The following is a 17403-nucleotide window of genomic DNA, read 5'->3' on the forward strand; positions in this document are numbered from 1 at the left end:
ATGGGTTTAATTTATTAAAGCTCTCCAAGGCTGGAGAGGATACACTTTCATTAGTGGAGCTAGCGATTCAGCAAACCTGGAAAAGATCTAGTCCAGGATTCAAAACATTTGCTAGCAAATGACTTTGAAGAAATCCATTCCAGGTTTGCTGGATGACCCAGCTTCTCTGATGAAAGTGTATCCTATCCAGCCTTAGAGAGGTTTAATAAATCAGGTCCAATGATGAATCTATCATCAATAGTAATAATTCAAATAGTAAAAAGCTAATATAATGACTAATAATGAACCATTATATGGGCACTTAAACCTTTCTTATGGTTCACTGGCCAAACATGAAGGGCTGGCAACCATAGGATGCAAAAAAAAAAAGAAAAATCAACGATCATTGATCCATATGTATATAAACAGCAGATATCTACATGAGTAAAATGAAACAACGGTGCAAAGACTGACTGTTTATCACATTCAAATTCGATCTTCCAGCATTACCACTTCTATCCAGTGAACTGCTTATTAAACCTAAGGATTAGGAACAGGAAAACAGCAAAAGGAATATGGTATTTGAGAAGCCAAAGCATCTATAATTCTGCTATACTGCATAGGTGTGGTAACCCCTATACAAGCATAAACAAAAAAGCATACCAATAATGAATATAACAACAAAAAAACATAAATCAATAAAACAATTTTGTCACAACATTGTCAGAAAAAGCAGTCTTTGCTGTAGTTCTGAAGATAACAACAGACTAGCATATAAAAGTATAGCCTTCCGTATGTACTATTACATATTTATAACTAATCACTGTTCATTCAAATTACAACATTAGCTAGGAGTATTATACCAGTGATCTATATATATTGCTTCATAAAACTAATGCTTATAAGTTAAAGGTGGGTTTTATTTACAGCACAAAGCCTGGTGAGATCTCAGAGGAAGCTGTAAAGTAGGAGCTGCTTTCACATTGTATGCCTATGAATAGGGAGTTGTAAAAAAACAAACTATTGAAGGCTCCCATGCAACAGACAGGATTGTTATTGAAACCACTGAGCACTGTGCCTCACACACTCAGCCAGGCTGGAATCCAAACTTTTGTCTTGGTAATAACTTGTAATTGCATACCAAAGTCAAGAAATGGGGCTTGAAGTTTAAAAGCATAACTTCAAGCCCCATTTCTTGACTTTGGTATGTATCAAACCCCATGCTGACTACATTTTAAAAACCAAAAAGAAATAGTAAAAAACAAAACAATAATACCACAGAAACATGATATAACTTACACAATAAATACTATACACAGTTGCTATTCACAGTACTCTAGAGTGGTTTATCACATTGATGCCTCTTATGCAGTATCAAAGAATGTCATCAGTGCATTCTGGTCATAATTGTCCAAGATCTCTAGCAAGAGAGGCACTTTAGTTTTCACATTTGTGCCTTTGAATTTGAACTTGTCAATGAAGAGATCGGTTATCATTCCTATATAGGAAAAAACAAAAAACAAAATTATTAAGAGACTTTTTAATGACTATTAAAAATCACATTTTTCCAGGAAATCCTATGGAAATATTTTTTTAAAGCAGAACAAAATCAGTATGACTTACCTATCCCAGTTCAATCGCAGGGCCCCGCCATCATCTTCCTTCTCTTCTTCCTCCCAGAGATGATGTTCTGATACTGATTGCTTGTGCTGGGATGACATAATTGTGTGGAGCAGGCAAGGGGAACTGGGTTTCCCAGCAATGAAAATAAATGCTGAGCTTTGTCGCCAGAAACCCGGAGGAATCAGGAAGGTAAGACTTAAGAGCAAAAGGGACGCTCGCCTCTTTCAACAATATTGACCTGCCTGATCAAGCATTTTTAAAACTGGAACTTTAGTTTCACTTTAATGATTTATGATTACACCAGAATATCTAACATAGCATGTAAAGCAAAATCCAAGGTTCAGTTCCAAGAAACTGGAGAAGAAATTCAAGGTAAACAAAACCAAGGCTAGATAGATACTACAATCCTGCCCTGGCAACAAAGAAAACCAATTTACAGGGTGACTAACCCCATGTATTCAGTGAATACACTGTAATAGTGGTATTTGTTAACCTCCCTAGCGGTCTATTTCCATCCAAATTTCCATGCAGAAATCGGTAACATTTTTTGCATGGAAATTTATTTTTCATTTTAGGCTATAATTCTTAGGCATAACTAAACAATATTAAATAAATTTAATAATGAACTTTAAATAACAAAACAAAAAAAATCTGTTAAAAAATAAATAAAAATATTTAAACATGCAATATAACTGTACAGTAATATATATTTATATTTTTTTGTATTGGACTCATTACAGCTATTTTGTATTAAATCCACCACACTGACGCATGCACCAACGTCACCAGGAAACCCCGGAGATCGTCTCTGCACTCGCCGGCTGGAGATCGAGGAGGAAGGATGTGTCCCCAGGACCTGTGGGGACCAGCAGGGCGCCAGGGGACAGAGACAGAGCAAGGTAAGTGGGTTTTTTTTTTTTTTTAGTTAAAATCCACCCCGAGTGACACTCAGGAATACTGCTAGAAGGTTTAAATGTTTAAAAGCTATGCTATTTTATCCAAAAGGGAGATTTTCCTTCACTTCCTGTCTTGTAGAAACAACAGGAACTTAGAGGAAATGTCTTTAAAGTAAATTTCCTCTAAAGTAAGTCTCTGATATCACATTTGTTATTAATACAAGTGTCCCCATTAGGAAATCTATCCTATGATTTTGTTTTGGTGACATTCAGAGATACAGCTCTCTAGTCAACAAATCCTTCACAGCTCTAGCTCCTAGGGTACAGGAGGGGTGTCAGACCACTACAAAGAGACAGCTGCTTCCCTTATCTGCAGCCTACTGCTCCTGCAAGAGGAGTTGATGCAAATGTAAGATGTTCAAAACAAAAGCTGTATGTTCCCGCACCAGCAATTTATCTTGTTTTTACAGAAAGAACAATTAAGCTGCGTACACACGTCAGATTTTTCTCGCCCGATAATCGGCATCGGGCAGATATCGGGCGAGCATCTGGCGTATGTACAGTCGGCGTCGTTCATCGTCTGCGGATCCATCCTGGCGGATCCACGAACTATGAACGACGAGCAATCCTAATGCAAGGGAACGGGGAGAGCGCGCAGCAGGGTGCCGCTCCCTTGTTCTCCCCCTCCCCTCTGCATAGAGCAGAACGGTGCTGTATGTACAGCACTCGTTCATGCATCGTGTAGTCCTTTGTCGTTGGATAGGATCGTGAAAGATCCTTTTCAACGACAAGAATTGCACGTGTGTACGTAGCTTTAGGCTCTAACAAGCTTTATTCAATTAAAATTTAAAGAGATAAAAGGGGGAAAACAGATTAACTAAGGCTATGTACACACATGCAATAATTGTCGTTGGAAAGGATCGACTTACAATTGCATGATGCATGAACAAGTGCTGTACATACAACACCGTCCTGCTCTATAGAGAAGGGGGAGGGGACGACAGAGCGGCACCCCGCTACACTCTCTCTCTCCCTTTACTTTCATTGCAATCATTCGTCGTCCATCATCCATAGATTCGCCAGGACGGCGTTTGGACAATGGATGGCGAGCGCTGTACACACGCCAGATTCTCGTCCGATATCGGCCCTCAGTCGATTATTGGAAGAGAACCATTGCACGTGTGTACCTAGCCTTTGCAATATGGGATTACAAAAAACAATAATACAAAACACCCAAAAAAAACAAAACAAAAAAAAGATTGGTATTGATGGCAGCACATATGTATTTGTTTTAGGGTTTTGCTATAGTTCTTTATTAAAACCCAATTATACCCTCATTGTCATTTATTATTGTAATCCAGTCAGCCTGCATAAATAAGAGGCTATATAATAAATATAATATACTGTTCCTTGGATGCAATAGTTGCATCGGTTTTCATTTTTTAACCTATTTTCCTCTTATTTTCACCTGGTAATGTTTAATCTAAAATTTATGAAGGGAGCCAAAGTTGTTACACAAGCTGGACCATATTACATGGTGAAATGACTAGTAATTTACACAAGAAAGATCAGGATGTTTGTGCTTTTTTCAGCTCACAGGAAGTGACAAGAACACTGATTTTCTAGCAAGAGCAACTGGTATCTTCTATAATAGCTGAATAAAATCGTACCATAAAAATGACAACAAGTGCAGTTACCATATTGAAGGGCTACAATATATTCAATTCTTAATTTTTTTTTTGGTTCAGATACCATTTAACAGCTAAAAATGAAATCAAGGTTTAAATACCTGATGCTAGCAACACAAGTCTAATCCCATCCCCCTCCCCACTGCTCTAATGAATAGTACTATTACTCCCTGAGCAATGCTTTGTATGTTTTTTAACAAGCAGCTGTTCTCTGGCTAGCCAGAAAGACAAATGAGCAAAGAGACATATTAGACAGAAGCACACAACAATTTACCATTCTATAAAGCAGAGAGAAAAATATTATATCATAAACTGACCCAGTCAGAATTGCCACCTTTGAGAAAAATTAATGTACATGTAAACTGAGAATTTTACTACAAAATGCCATATTTTTCTCTCTAAAGGGGTTAAAATTACCAAAAAAATCATTCAATGAATATATCACTCTGTGTATGTCAGTCACTGTCGATCTTTATTATTACTAGTCTGTAAATTAGGCTATATACACACGTCAGATGATTATCACCCCATAAAGACAGCTGACTCGTCTCGGGCGATAATCTGACGTGTACAGCGGTTGGCTTATGTTGTTCATGGATCTGTCCAGATAGATCCTTGAATGACCGACAGTGAACCACAGTTATGATTCAATGATGAAACGCACAGCGGGATGCCATACGCTTGTTTTCTCCCCTTCCCTCCCCATAGAACAGAATAATGATGTGCTAATCCTGGAAAGGATCATTTGATTGTTTTCAGTGAGAAAAATTAAATATGTGTATGCAGCTTTTTCTAATATATGTTCATACTACCACTAATTGCTTACCTTCCTCCCTCTATTGTCTGTAACTAATCTCAGTCTATAGCTTCTGTAAACAATAAGAATTAGACCACCCTACTGTTTTCTTCACTGGATTACATCTGTCACTCTGGGACAAACTGCTGCATTGGGACAGTTCCTGATCATGCAAGGGTTATAGGAGAACTGCATAGTGACTGAATTGCATATAATGCAAGGCCAAATGTTTTATGGAAAATTGTACGTTATTCATTACCCATTCATTTACAGTGGTCTAAGATAGCATATGCAAAATTTATTGTCCTGGTTCACTGCATCTTATTGTTTTACCTAATATCATATTTTATCTTATTAACTTCATCTATTAATAATGCATAACAAAGTTTACACTAATTCAGAAAAGTCTTCTTTATCAATATTTTACCATAAACACCTGGAAACCTCACCATAAAGCCTTTCAAGATGTGCTGGCTGCTTCTTATATTCTTCCTGGAGCTTGTCTGCTTCCTCCAGGATTAAACGGTACTCTGGTATCAGAAAGTCTGTGTTCCCTTCATGGACTTGCAGTTCCTTTCTCACATAAAAAAACACACAACACAACTTTATTAGTTGGTGTAGTTGTTTAAAAGCACATGTTAATTTTTCAGTACAAAAACACCTAAAACGTAAAGACAGAACCTATTCCATGACTTGCTTATAAACTACATATAGGCAAGCAATTCAATTGTACAGGAGGCATTATGCATGATATCAAGAACTGAGCTTCCTAATGCTAGTATTGCACACAATTCAAATTTTAGGTATTAGATTTATTGAAAGAAAGCTTGCAAGGTAAAACAGGCTGTGAAATGAAAAAAATGCAAGGGCAGTCAGACCGTTTAAGGAAAAAAACTATTAAACTACTTAAGGAAAAAAGTGTAGCTGTGTTTGTCTAAAGCTGTCTGACCTCTTAGTCCTGGCTTTTAGTTTATTGTTAACATACTGTGGTCAGACAATCGGCCATTACCTGCTTCCTGTAAATCACCCCTTTTACCAAATCCTGCCACCTTATGTAGACATTATTACATTTCCCCTGTAATGAAGGGGTACTGTAGTCTGGTATCCACTCCTATTTTTACTTTGGGTGTTACTTAATAACATCCAATTAGTGCAGTGCAAGCTTATTTGGCCCCTAAAACAGATATTCTGTTGACTACTTTGCTTCTATATAATGTCTGTATCTATTTACCAACCTAATAGTTAACAGATTTTTTGGTGTTTGATATTGAGCTTGGTTGCTGGTTTAAGTAACCAGATCTCTGTCATTTGGTCAAACATCAAAATTTGAAATACAAGCCTGTACAATATAATATTAAGGTTATGTTACAGTCAACCATTAAAATGTCCAAAATGATAAAAATAGGAAGAGTACCATGTTTTAGAGTAAAAAAACAACTTGTATATTTACATTTTTTCTGGAAGAAGTTCACTTAATTAAATTAAACAATATTGTACCTTTAGAGCGTCAATCAAATGAACCTTCTTGGCCAAAAGTAGTTGATACTCCAACTTGGGATGGATCATTCTCAATGTGTGGCCAACAGATTCCTCACTTATATCTACTTAGGATAAACAGCAATTAGAAAAATAAAAAAATAAAAAATCAGAAAACAAAAGCTGCCTGAAGAAAGCAGAGACACACTGTTATGATATATCTAAGGCAGCCTTTCTCAACATTTGGCCCAAGAACTATGCAGGCATCATCTTATGGGGAACCCCTGGCAACTTCTGGTGGAACCTTGGTTGAGAATGGCTAAAAGCCAAAAGCTGTGTCGCCATTGTAAGATTTCCTCCCTTTTTCTATTAACAATCATAACATTTTGCCTGGTAACCAGGACAAACAAAGAGTTTGAACCTCCTGGAAACCATTTGGCAGAAACAGAGAATGATTAGGACCCTTGCCTGCCTTTTTTTCTACCTTTTTAAGAGAATTGCTTTCACTTTGTGTCCAAGAGACACAGAAGCAAATATAAGGAGATACATCTCTTAAGCTATGTACACACTTGCAATAATTATTGTTAGGAAATGAGCGACTAACGATTATGCACGATTATGGATTGTGTACAATTCTGTACATGCTGTAACAATACGATGGTTCAAATATAATCCACCAATAGTGTACACACGCTAGATACGATCGTTTTAACGATGCTGGAAGTGACATGTAAAGGAGAAAGTGTACTGCAGAAACATTAACGATCACTGAACGACTGTACACACAATAGATAGTGAACAATCGTTGCTCAATCAGATCCGCCGTGTCGTCGGTCAGTCGTTGTGCACCTTTTTTGTTAACGATTATCGGACAATCGGTCGTTAGTCGTTTGTTTCCAACGATAATTATTGCAAGTGTGTACGCAGCTTTAGACAACTGTCTCCAGAACAAGAATACCTGTCTGTCTCCAGAACAAGATTACCTAGCAGGGGCAAAGACAACAATAAAAATCAGATAGAGGTCCTAACCCTTCCACATTCTATAAAAATACATTTTTGCTTTAAATACACAAACTACATTTAATGTTGAATAAACTGTTTATTTAGTGCAGTGCTTCTCAACCTTTTTAACATGGGAGACTCCTTAAAATAACTTTTAGGGCCTAAGAAACCCCTGTTAGAATAGTTATATGCAAAGACCACAGTATGTTAGTGTGGTAGTCAGTGTGAAGTATCACCAGTGGAAAAATGTCACTTACAGATAGCCAAATTGGTGTCTGTGGACACACACCTGCTAATTGCTTATGGAACCCCTAGTAACCCTGGTTGAGAATCAATGCACTGGAGGTCTAGAGGCTCTAGAGGTTTTGGGGGATAAATTTGTTGGGATAAAGTTTAAGATTTTGCTAGACTAAAAGGTCAGGTATATTTTCAGTACTGAAAGCCTAGTGCTAGAATATTGGGCACCTACACCCAAAGCTGAGAAAAAAGGCTTTGCAAGTATCTCTAACTAAAGAAACAGTACACCAAGTGTACATTAGATTAAAATGCATACCATAAGATATATTGAGATTTATCTTTCTTTTAGTAGCTTCTTTGGACAAAACATCTTTCAGGATTGAAATTGTGGAGATATTGTCTGATTTGAAGATTCCTTCACCTTTTCTGTAATAGGAACAACAACTGATTACAGCTGACAACACATTTCATTACAATATTACCTCTCTACTGACAAAACATCAAGAAACAAATCTTTAAAGTTGTCTCTAATTCTTTAAACTGTACATGCAGAAAAAACAGGAACTTTAGTGCAATGAAACAGCATAAACTGTGCAAGCATAATTATTATGTTTTTAGATAAGCAAAGACATATTCCTCAGTGCTCTAAAGAGGCTATAGTAATGATCTTTATTGTCCCCCATAAGAGCTCACAATCTAATGTCTCTTCCATAGTTATTGTCTAATTTCCCTAACATAGTTTAAGACCAATTTTGAGGGTGGAAGTCAATTAACCTACCAGTATGTTTTTATGATGTGGGAGGAAACTGGTTCTAGTGATAAATAACTGGGTAAGTTTACTAATAAGTGCTAATGACCTAACTGGTTGTAATGGTGATGCAGTGGTTTCAGTACTTTTAAATCAGACAAGAAACACTAATAATGAGTTCCTCATTAACATACTTGTTATCATAGTTCTCCCAAAAGGTTTTTAGCCGGTTGCTCCGCCCGGCTGATTTGAATACCCCGCCCAGCTCTCGGCAGCTCTCATCCTCGGATGCACGGATCTCAGTGAGGCTGCTCTGTGCTCTGTGTCATCCAATCAGAGGATTGCTGCCGATGAGCACACAGTTCAGCCTTCATGTGAAGGAGACACAGGCAGCCCCGCCCCCATCTCATAGCACGAGCTCTGCCTGTGACATGTATCCAGTGTGTATAAAGTCTGCATGTCATTCAGCATCCTCACAGCTCTGTGTACAATCCTCCATATCTCCTAAACTCTATGTCACAATGACCTGTATTTTCAGGGTGTGCGGGGGACCCTCATAGATACTAGTTATTACAATTTCAGCCCCCCAGGTTTACAGAATTTCAAGATATGGGGGTCACAAATACAAAAAGTTTGGGGTTGCTGTTTCAGAGGAAAGTGCAACTAGGAGTCCTAAATTGAAAGTGCAAATTGGGGACCCCGGAGCCACTAACATAGCAAGGAGCATTGGGGACAACAACAATATAACTTGAACTCTCAGAAGCAGGGTGTCAGTGATCTGTATATTTGTTTTAGTATATGGGGTGATAGGGGATAGTTTATAGCGCAATTTTCTTTACTGAACCTATGATATGGATGACAGAGCACCCTGGTTTTCAGGGCCTCTGGGTTCCACAAGAGTACTTACAATTGAAAATCTCTACTTTCAAAGCCTGCTGGCAGTGAAATAGGTTTACTGGCATGCACATTATTTTAAAAGATAGGTTCTTTTTATTACTTTATTGATTATTTTACCTGTATGAACATTCCAATTGTGTGTCCAGAAAAGTATTCTGAAAGTAGAAAGTAATGTCTTCTCCAACTGGAGGCTTCTCTGGAACTTCAGGTAGACAAAAAACCATCCAGGAATGAATCTCAGCAAAACTAAACTGGCCAGTCAAGCTCAAAGTGTTCATGGGCCTGAAACAGAAACAAAACCATATGTTATGGCTACAAAGAGATTAAATAGAATAGCTCCATTGAGCACTATGTACATTAATACTTGCTGCAACAAGCACAACCATTAGGAAAAAAAAGGTCTATATGCATCTAACAATCAGACATGCTCAAAGAAGGACAAACTATGCATATCATAGGTGACAATCCCAAACCATATAAAAAGATCTTAATCAGAAAATGCTTGCATGTTGCAGGTAATGAAAGTGAGGCTGTACTGCACAGAAACAAGAAGCAGCAACTCTATGCAGTGTCATGTTCCTCTATTACAAGAAGCTTGCTGACTGCACTGAATTTTTTTTTTTTTTTAGTGAATATTCCACTTTAACCATGTTTTTTTTTTTAACTACTGGAACATTAGGGGCATAAACCCGTATGCCTAGAACCACATACCTGTATCAGCACATTGTCAATAGCCATCTGAACCTCTAAGATAAGGCTGTAGCTTGCATCATCCTTATTGAGTGTAAACTTGTCATTGATACTGAAGACTGGCACCGCTGAAACTGCCGTGGTAGACTGCGATGAATGCTGGTACTTCTCCCTCTCCTGCACAACCTTGAACTGCAGCTGCTCCAGCTCCAACCTGGTATATATTAGGAGATAGTAATGGGGTCAACGGCTCCATAAAACACATTATCAGAACTGCATGAAATAAACTGTTAATCTGTGTCAGCACTCACCTCAGAGATGCTACTTTAGCTTGCATTTCTTGATTTACTTTAAGTTCCTCACCAGGACCAGCTTCTCTGTGGACTGGCTCTGTAGTTAGTCCAGTTACCCAACCTGACAGAAGAAAACCAATCAGCCATGTAACAAATACAACAGATCTAATGAGCAGGCTATTAATTATTGTGTCAGAGAAAAACAATATGGGAAGGATATAACAAATAAAGGATATTCCATGGCAAATAGCTATTCAATTCTCAAAAGCTATTAGTTCTCAATGTGTAGATTAGGGAAAATGTATTATAAAATAAATATACATTAGAGAAGATACATGTACATGTGACAATACATGCCCTTTTAACCATGTTTTAATTCAATATAAAAAACAATTTCAAATTATTACCAGCAGAAAATTCTTGTTGAACTGCCAATCTTTCAGTGAGCTCCTATTTTTCTGTTTGAGCTGACATCACTTTGTCTGTGGTACACTGAAAACCCAGCTGGCTGGTCCTGAATGCTGCACTACAGAGCCTGGCATCCCAGGAGTTTTACACACAGTGGGTCTGATTTATTAAAGCTCTCCAAGTCTGGAGAAGATACACTTTCATTAGTGAACCTGGGTCATCCAGCAAACCTGGAATGGATTTCCTAAAAGTAATTTGCTATGTGTTAGCAAATGTTTTCAATCCTGGACCAGACCCATTTAAGGTTTGCTGGATTACCCAGGTTCACTGATGAACGTGTGACTTCTCCAGCCTTGGAGAGCTTTATTAAATCAGGGCCAATATGTAAGCATAGGTGGAGCTTTTCTGGGACTGGAGCATGCCTTTATTATCAGGAATGGCAATCACATGCCTCAGCAAGAATTTTCAAAGCCTGGTGGTGACAACACAGGTAGTAATACAAGCTCTTTGTTCCTATGGGAACAAAAAGAAAAAAGGATGCTACGATGTGTTTGAAGAGGAGAAAGGGGTTTGCAGAATGTAGGTAAACTAGGCATTTTGTGTAGTATACTGTATGATAAGCATACACTACAGAACTGTTTTTGTTTTACCTTACACAGCACAATGTTGAATACTGTGTTTTGTTTTTCATAGATGATAACTGGCCTTTCTTACACAGGACTTGACTAGTGGAGTAGTGTTTAGGCAAGCTAATCAGGCAGACTAGGTTATTTATAGTTTATCCTAGTTGTAGTGAAAAACGGAGTAACAAAAAAAAACCTCCTAAGTAATTGTCAGGAATCCTATATTTTTTTTGTACTAGAAATTAGAGATTTATTGTTCCACTAGTGCCTAACTGACCGGAATATGTAGACAGCACAATTTCATCATAACCTTCCTTCCCAACACAGCCTCCCTGGATGGACGTTATACTTTCTGTCAAAGCCTAAAAAAAGAAGAATATATTACAATAAAACTCATCTTACTTTTAGCTTACACCAGTTAACTATTCATATTTTTAGCAGAACTTCTGACAAAAACAAAACAAAAGCTTTAGTTTTGTATTTAATAAAAACCTGAATGCATTTTTAAATTATCACTATTACAACAGTCTGAATTGGTCTATAAATTTTTGCCCACAACCTTGGTCAAGTAGCTCACCAATTCCATCAATGAAAGTAGTATTTTGTTTTGAAAAAAATAAATAATTCAAAATTATATGTGATGGTGTCCATTTGATAATTTGCTGATCCTAAATTCACTACACCTAAAATGGTAAGCTGCAATATATTATTTCTTTGTAATATGGGTTAAATATACTTTAAGTCTTATGCCTAATGTGTGTTACACAGCAAAACACAGCCACCTGTATTGCTGTTCATTGTAATTACACGGAGCAGTGCACATCTCATATATTGAGACTGTCTGACACTGCTTTCTATGCAATTTCTGACACCATGCGAGGAGCAGTGCACCAAATTGCACTGCACATAGTGTGAACAAAGCCTAGGATGCAATATTGACATCCATGGCATGTGCATCAGGCAGGAAAAACATTTCTAAATCTAAAAATTTATGTTGTAGCTACTTTAGTTAAAAAAAACTATTGTTGGAATGATCTTTCCAAGACTTAAAATCACATTTCAAATGTTTCTACTATATTTTTTTTTTATTGTTAGCAATTTGAAAATAACAGAAAATTCATTTCTGACAATCTCTGATTTGCATATTTTAATGTAATTTACTACATTGCATGTTTGTTTTTTTTCTCTTGCTTTTCCTTTTCTATAATTATTATTTTTTCTACTTTGTATTTTAAAAGTATAAACCTTTTTTCAAATAGGAAATTAATTTTTTTTTGAATGTTCCTGATTTTTTTCAACACTTCGGAAACAGCAAAGAATACAAATATTTCCTGCAAATTATATCTATGAACAGTAAGTAAATGGTCATACACAGGGAGATGCTGAAGTCCCTATTCATTTTGATGCCGCACACATGTCCCTTCACTTATCAGGGTGCAACTTAAAATCGTTTCATGCAGGTGTCTGAAGTTCTTTGACTTACTTGCCTCCGCATTACTAGCTCAAAGGGACATACATATATTGTAAATTTATATACACTTTTAGCAGACTGCAACCAAAATAATTGACTTACATGGTCAAAGCGAAGAACAAGTTCGTTTGAACTGTCCAAGCCATAAATTTCCACTGTCCCATCATCCCGACCAATTAGCAAGTCCTTTACTCCATCTCCCATGATGTCAAAGTTATCAATGCACAATATACCTGTCAAGAAATAAAATTAGATTATAAAGACACTCACCTAACCAGAAAATATTATTGAGATTATCGCCACTGATGTAATCGTATTCCCTTTCCCCACATAAAAAGAAACCCACGTCCTAAGACATTTACAATCTTACTTAAAAGAAAGTAGGCGTTTATTAACCATTTTTGTTGACAAACCTCCTCTCTTCTTCTCATTAAATATTTCCCATTTGGGAACAGGAGAATGCTTTGCAATTTGAATTAGGCCAATCTTGCCATCTGATGTTCCATACAAAAGTTCCTCTCCACTCTCACCTATACAAAACAGAAAAAAACCTATATATAAATCAAATCCACTAAGCACATGTTTATTTAACCATCGGATATAGGACCTAATACATTATTTAATTTAAATAAATTTAATTTAAACAAAAATCTTAAACAAAAAGTTCCCATTCAATGATAGGAAAGTTTCACTGTAAAAAAAAATGTAATACATGAACTCAATGAAGAACTGGTAAGTTTAAATATTATATTTTTACTCCTTGGTTTAGGTAGTCCTCAAGTGTATTCCATAATGGAAATTAAAATAAATTGCAAATAATTAAATAATAGTGTACTTGTATTTGTAGATCCATCACAGTGCTAAAGGTTGTATTAAAATATGTTTATTGTTGTAAATTAATTTGCAAACTTACGAAAAAATACATTTCTTCAAAACTGTTTAGTTTACTTTAATCCATTTTAATGCCAGATACTCCTATTAGTTCTATAATAGGAACTGCATATTATTAGAAAACAAAAGAAATTCATAAGGAGGTAGTAGTTTTAAATGTAGCTGCATTTAATATTTAAAAGCTATAAAGCATGCTCACCTCCATCTCCCCCATTTAAAGCTAAAACAGAAGGTGGACCAGGTACTTCAACTTCATACATTAAATCAGAACCCTAAAAAAAAATTAGGGAATCATTTTTATACATAACCTATGCAATAAAAAGATGATAATTACAGACATTTATAGCCAGGACTAGATTTAGGACACAAAGCCCATGGGCACAGAATCAAGAAGAAATCAGGCTCTCCTTTTGTCCAAGCTCCTGACTCCCCCCAGTGATTTCTTCTCTCATTCTGCAGCATTCAGTGTGGTGACATCAGCAGCTTGAAGTCCAAAAGCACCACTGGCATTTGGACCAATCCACACAGCTGTATTCAGTGTATCAGTAGCGGATGTTAGGGGAACAGTAAAGTCACAATTCAGCAACATAAATATTCAGTCAGTGGTGAAACCTCTGAGCACTTTTCCAGTTCTAAGCCTTTCCTGACCTTAACCAGACAGATCAGCTGAACATTCTCCTCAGTTTTCAAATGCTTATACATAGGCAGGAAGCCAAATATTAATTTTGTTTAATGTTCAGAATTTTATTTGAAAAAATAATTGTTTGGAATAGCTTTCTATATGCTTTTTATCAATCATTGCCAGCAATTATCTATCTGTTTTTGCTTTGTTTTGTATTACTAGTGAAGGATTTGGCAAACTCCTGGCTTTTTTCTCAAGTTGTGGAATAGGATTTATACCCTGGGACCGCATATAAACTACACTGTCCTCCCAGTAAAGGCTTCAAGTACACACATTTGGTGGAAATAATAGCAAGGCAGACACCTTGTGGGTCAAGATAAAAAGAACGATCTATAATCAGTTCAAAAGGGGAAGGGAGATCCTTTGAAAGACTGACAGAACTTATATTCCAATCCTAAGGGGGGCATGTGCATTTGACAAGGGGAGCTATAGATGTGATTTGGATGAAGGTCTAATTGAGTGAGAAGTCGCAAGTTTTTGGAAAAGGAGAAAACCATAGGATTTTCTCAGTCCCTTAGCCCAAATGGGGTGAGCATTCTGTGTTGAATTTGAAAACATTTGATGTAGTCAATAATGTTCATTTGTTCATTGCAACAGCATGATTTGCTGGCATTGGTGAACGTCTCCAGGAGACCATGCTTTAAACAAAATTGTGGTAAGTTACAGTAAAAACCCTGAAGAATCTTCAAAAATGATCATTGGTTCTGAACCATTATGTGGAGTTTAGTGGCTTGAATGTAGACACTTCCTGGAAACTTTTCTGGTGAAACTGCTGACACTCTAATTTCAAATTTGTGCCTGAGGTACTAAAAAGCAGCTGCCTTTCTGCATCATGGGGCTGGAACTAATGGTGGCTTCCTTTTGATAATAGGACCCTTTGCTCTGTTTGATTCTTGGGAGTCTGCAGCAAAATCTTTTGTCATTAGAAAAATTAACCCTTTTGTAGCAGGTTTATTTATTTTAATTGAAGTACCTAAATGTAATTTTTATAGTGGCTTCAGGACCTCCTTCAACAAGTAATTTTTTCATCCTTTATGTTTGGAGTTGGCCATGACATCATTTAAAAAGCCAAAGCAGCAATACCAGCATTTGGACCTTAGCATCATTGAGGGTCAGATTTGGAATAAACACCTTAAAACCTTAAAAGCACACCCATTGAGAAACTGAACTGAAACTAAGAAACTGACGAAATTTTGCAGGACCTGATGGAGATCTACAAGGTGTAGTGGAAGCCAGAAAACAAGGATGAGGTAGGGAACAAACCTCTAGTTCGTATAACTACCTTTTGCACCTAAGCATCTGAGATGCAAGACATCCAAGTGTCTGCAAAGAGTGAAAGCCCCGCCCAGGCCCATTTAAGGCAAGAAAAGCTTAAGGAGCACCTTGCCAACGGGTAAGAGGGGCTATTCTGAGGACTTGGGGGCTGTCACAACCAGGAGCCTTGAAGGACCTTGGCTATGATGGAAAAAAAGCAAAGGAAAAAAGGAGAAAAACTGTCACCTTCTCAGGCTGTACTTTGCTATTATGCTCCTGTGCCTCATTTCTGTTGTCACCCTTGATGACTTCATTCAGTACTAGAGAAGCAATCTTTTACAAAAGGAATATGGAGAAGCATCTTTTTAGAAGCTTGATCTTCTTTCCAATTCTGGCCAAAGGTTTTTGTGTAGCTATACAGAAAAGAGACTGTGGTCTCAAAGTATGAGACTTGAAAAAGGCGGGATCCCCACTGGCAGGGTTGTTAACTTGCTTATGTAAAAGCCACAGAGTTTGATGCAAAGTACTCCACAAATCCTTGCATGGAAAGAACTTTTCCATGTGTATCCAGTGAATGTAGATAGAAAAGTAAGACTTTGAGGACAAGATCAAGGCAAAAACATCACCATGGCTCTGGTCCCAAAAAGTCTTCTGAAGAGCAGTTAAAACTATAAAGCAGAACACGGCATCCAGAAGGCATTTCTGGATTCACCCTGCAGAGACACAGATTGTGAGGGCAGCTCAGTGAGATTCACATGTACTCTGGGAAAAAAAACCTTACTTGGCTGCTGGACTGTTGAGTCACTCAGACTAGCAAAGCCAGGTCTGAAACAACCAGTAACTGTTGTTTAATAATTCTATGAAAGAAAACTGAGTAACACTGAGAGAGACATCCATTCTTCTGGGACTCCAGCAAAAAACTGAAGCACACAGACCATGTGAAAAGTATACACCAAAAGGCTGCCTTAAAGTTTTTTGCTTGTGTTTAACCCTCCTGTAGATGCCAGTTGTCTTAAGAATCATTTATCTCTCAATATTTTCATTATTTTGTATTATTTAAAGACATATAGTGAAACGGTGTACATACTTACCACTGCTTCATTTTTCTTGATACCAAAGCAGGTTATGACCCCATCTTGATCTCCAACAACCACCTAGCCAACAGAAGGTTGTAATGATTAAAAATGATCACAAGCAGTTAATAGTTGATCTAGCATATGAGCTATTCAATCAGTTATTACACATAAAGATGTGGATATACCAACCTTCTGAGTTGCTCTTCGTCCAGATGCTGGAAGCAATCTCATTGTTTTTTGTGATGTGACCCCCACCTGTAAAAACAGACAAAAATGAGAACCTATATATATAGGTTGGCACACTCCTACAATCCACAGGACCTGGCCTTTACACTGACCACTCAGACCTGTTGATTACACTAGGAGAGCAGTTCTCTAGGTGTAAAAAGCCCCTGCTCTGTATCATGCCCTGCAGATTACACTGGGAAATGTTTTTATTCACCTATTGGTGCTATGTGCAAATCAAGGTATGGTGCCTCGATGTGCACATAACTCCAGGTTCAGCAAACGTACAATTGCAAAAAAATTTTTTTTTTAAGCTCTTTACACTTAGCTATTTTTTGTTTTTTTGTAGTGCTAACACAGCACTACAAAGGATTTCATATTAAGTGCTAAAGTAGTAATAAAAGTACAGACAATTACTGATCTACATGATATAAAAAATGTATATATA

At 37.1% G+C, this 17403-nt stretch overlaps 1 protein-coding gene across 1 annotated transcript in view; it reads right to left on the reverse strand.

The window, feature by feature from the left end:
* Positions 1 to 442: 442 nt before the first annotated feature.
* Positions 443 to 17403, reverse strand: part of BBS7 (Bardet-Biedl syndrome 7) — a gene marked incomplete in the record, with an annotated part of 19434 nt that continues 2473 nt past the window's right edge. Inside the window, 14 exon segments of the mRNA XM_072406824.1 lie at positions 443 to 1477; positions 5432 to 5555; positions 6480 to 6583; positions 8014 to 8123; positions 9460 to 9654; positions 9699 to 9709; positions 10054 to 10246; positions 10344 to 10446; positions 11634 to 11718; positions 12930 to 13060; positions 13241 to 13357; positions 13918 to 13990; positions 16746 to 16808; positions 16920 to 16992. Coding sequence (XP_072262925.1) covers positions 1344 to 1477; positions 5432 to 5555; positions 6480 to 6583; positions 8014 to 8123; positions 9460 to 9654; positions 9699 to 9709; positions 10054 to 10246; positions 10344 to 10446; positions 11634 to 11718; positions 12930 to 13060; positions 13241 to 13357; positions 13918 to 13990; positions 16746 to 16808; positions 16920 to 16992 — 1516 coding nt within the window.

The sequence above is a fragment of the Pyxicephalus adspersus genome, chromosome 3, assembly GCF_032062135.1.
Source record: "Pyxicephalus adspersus chromosome 3, UCB_Pads_2.0, whole genome shotgun sequence".
NCBI classification, from domain to species: Eukaryota; Metazoa; Chordata; class Amphibia; order Anura; family Pyxicephalidae; genus Pyxicephalus; species Pyxicephalus adspersus.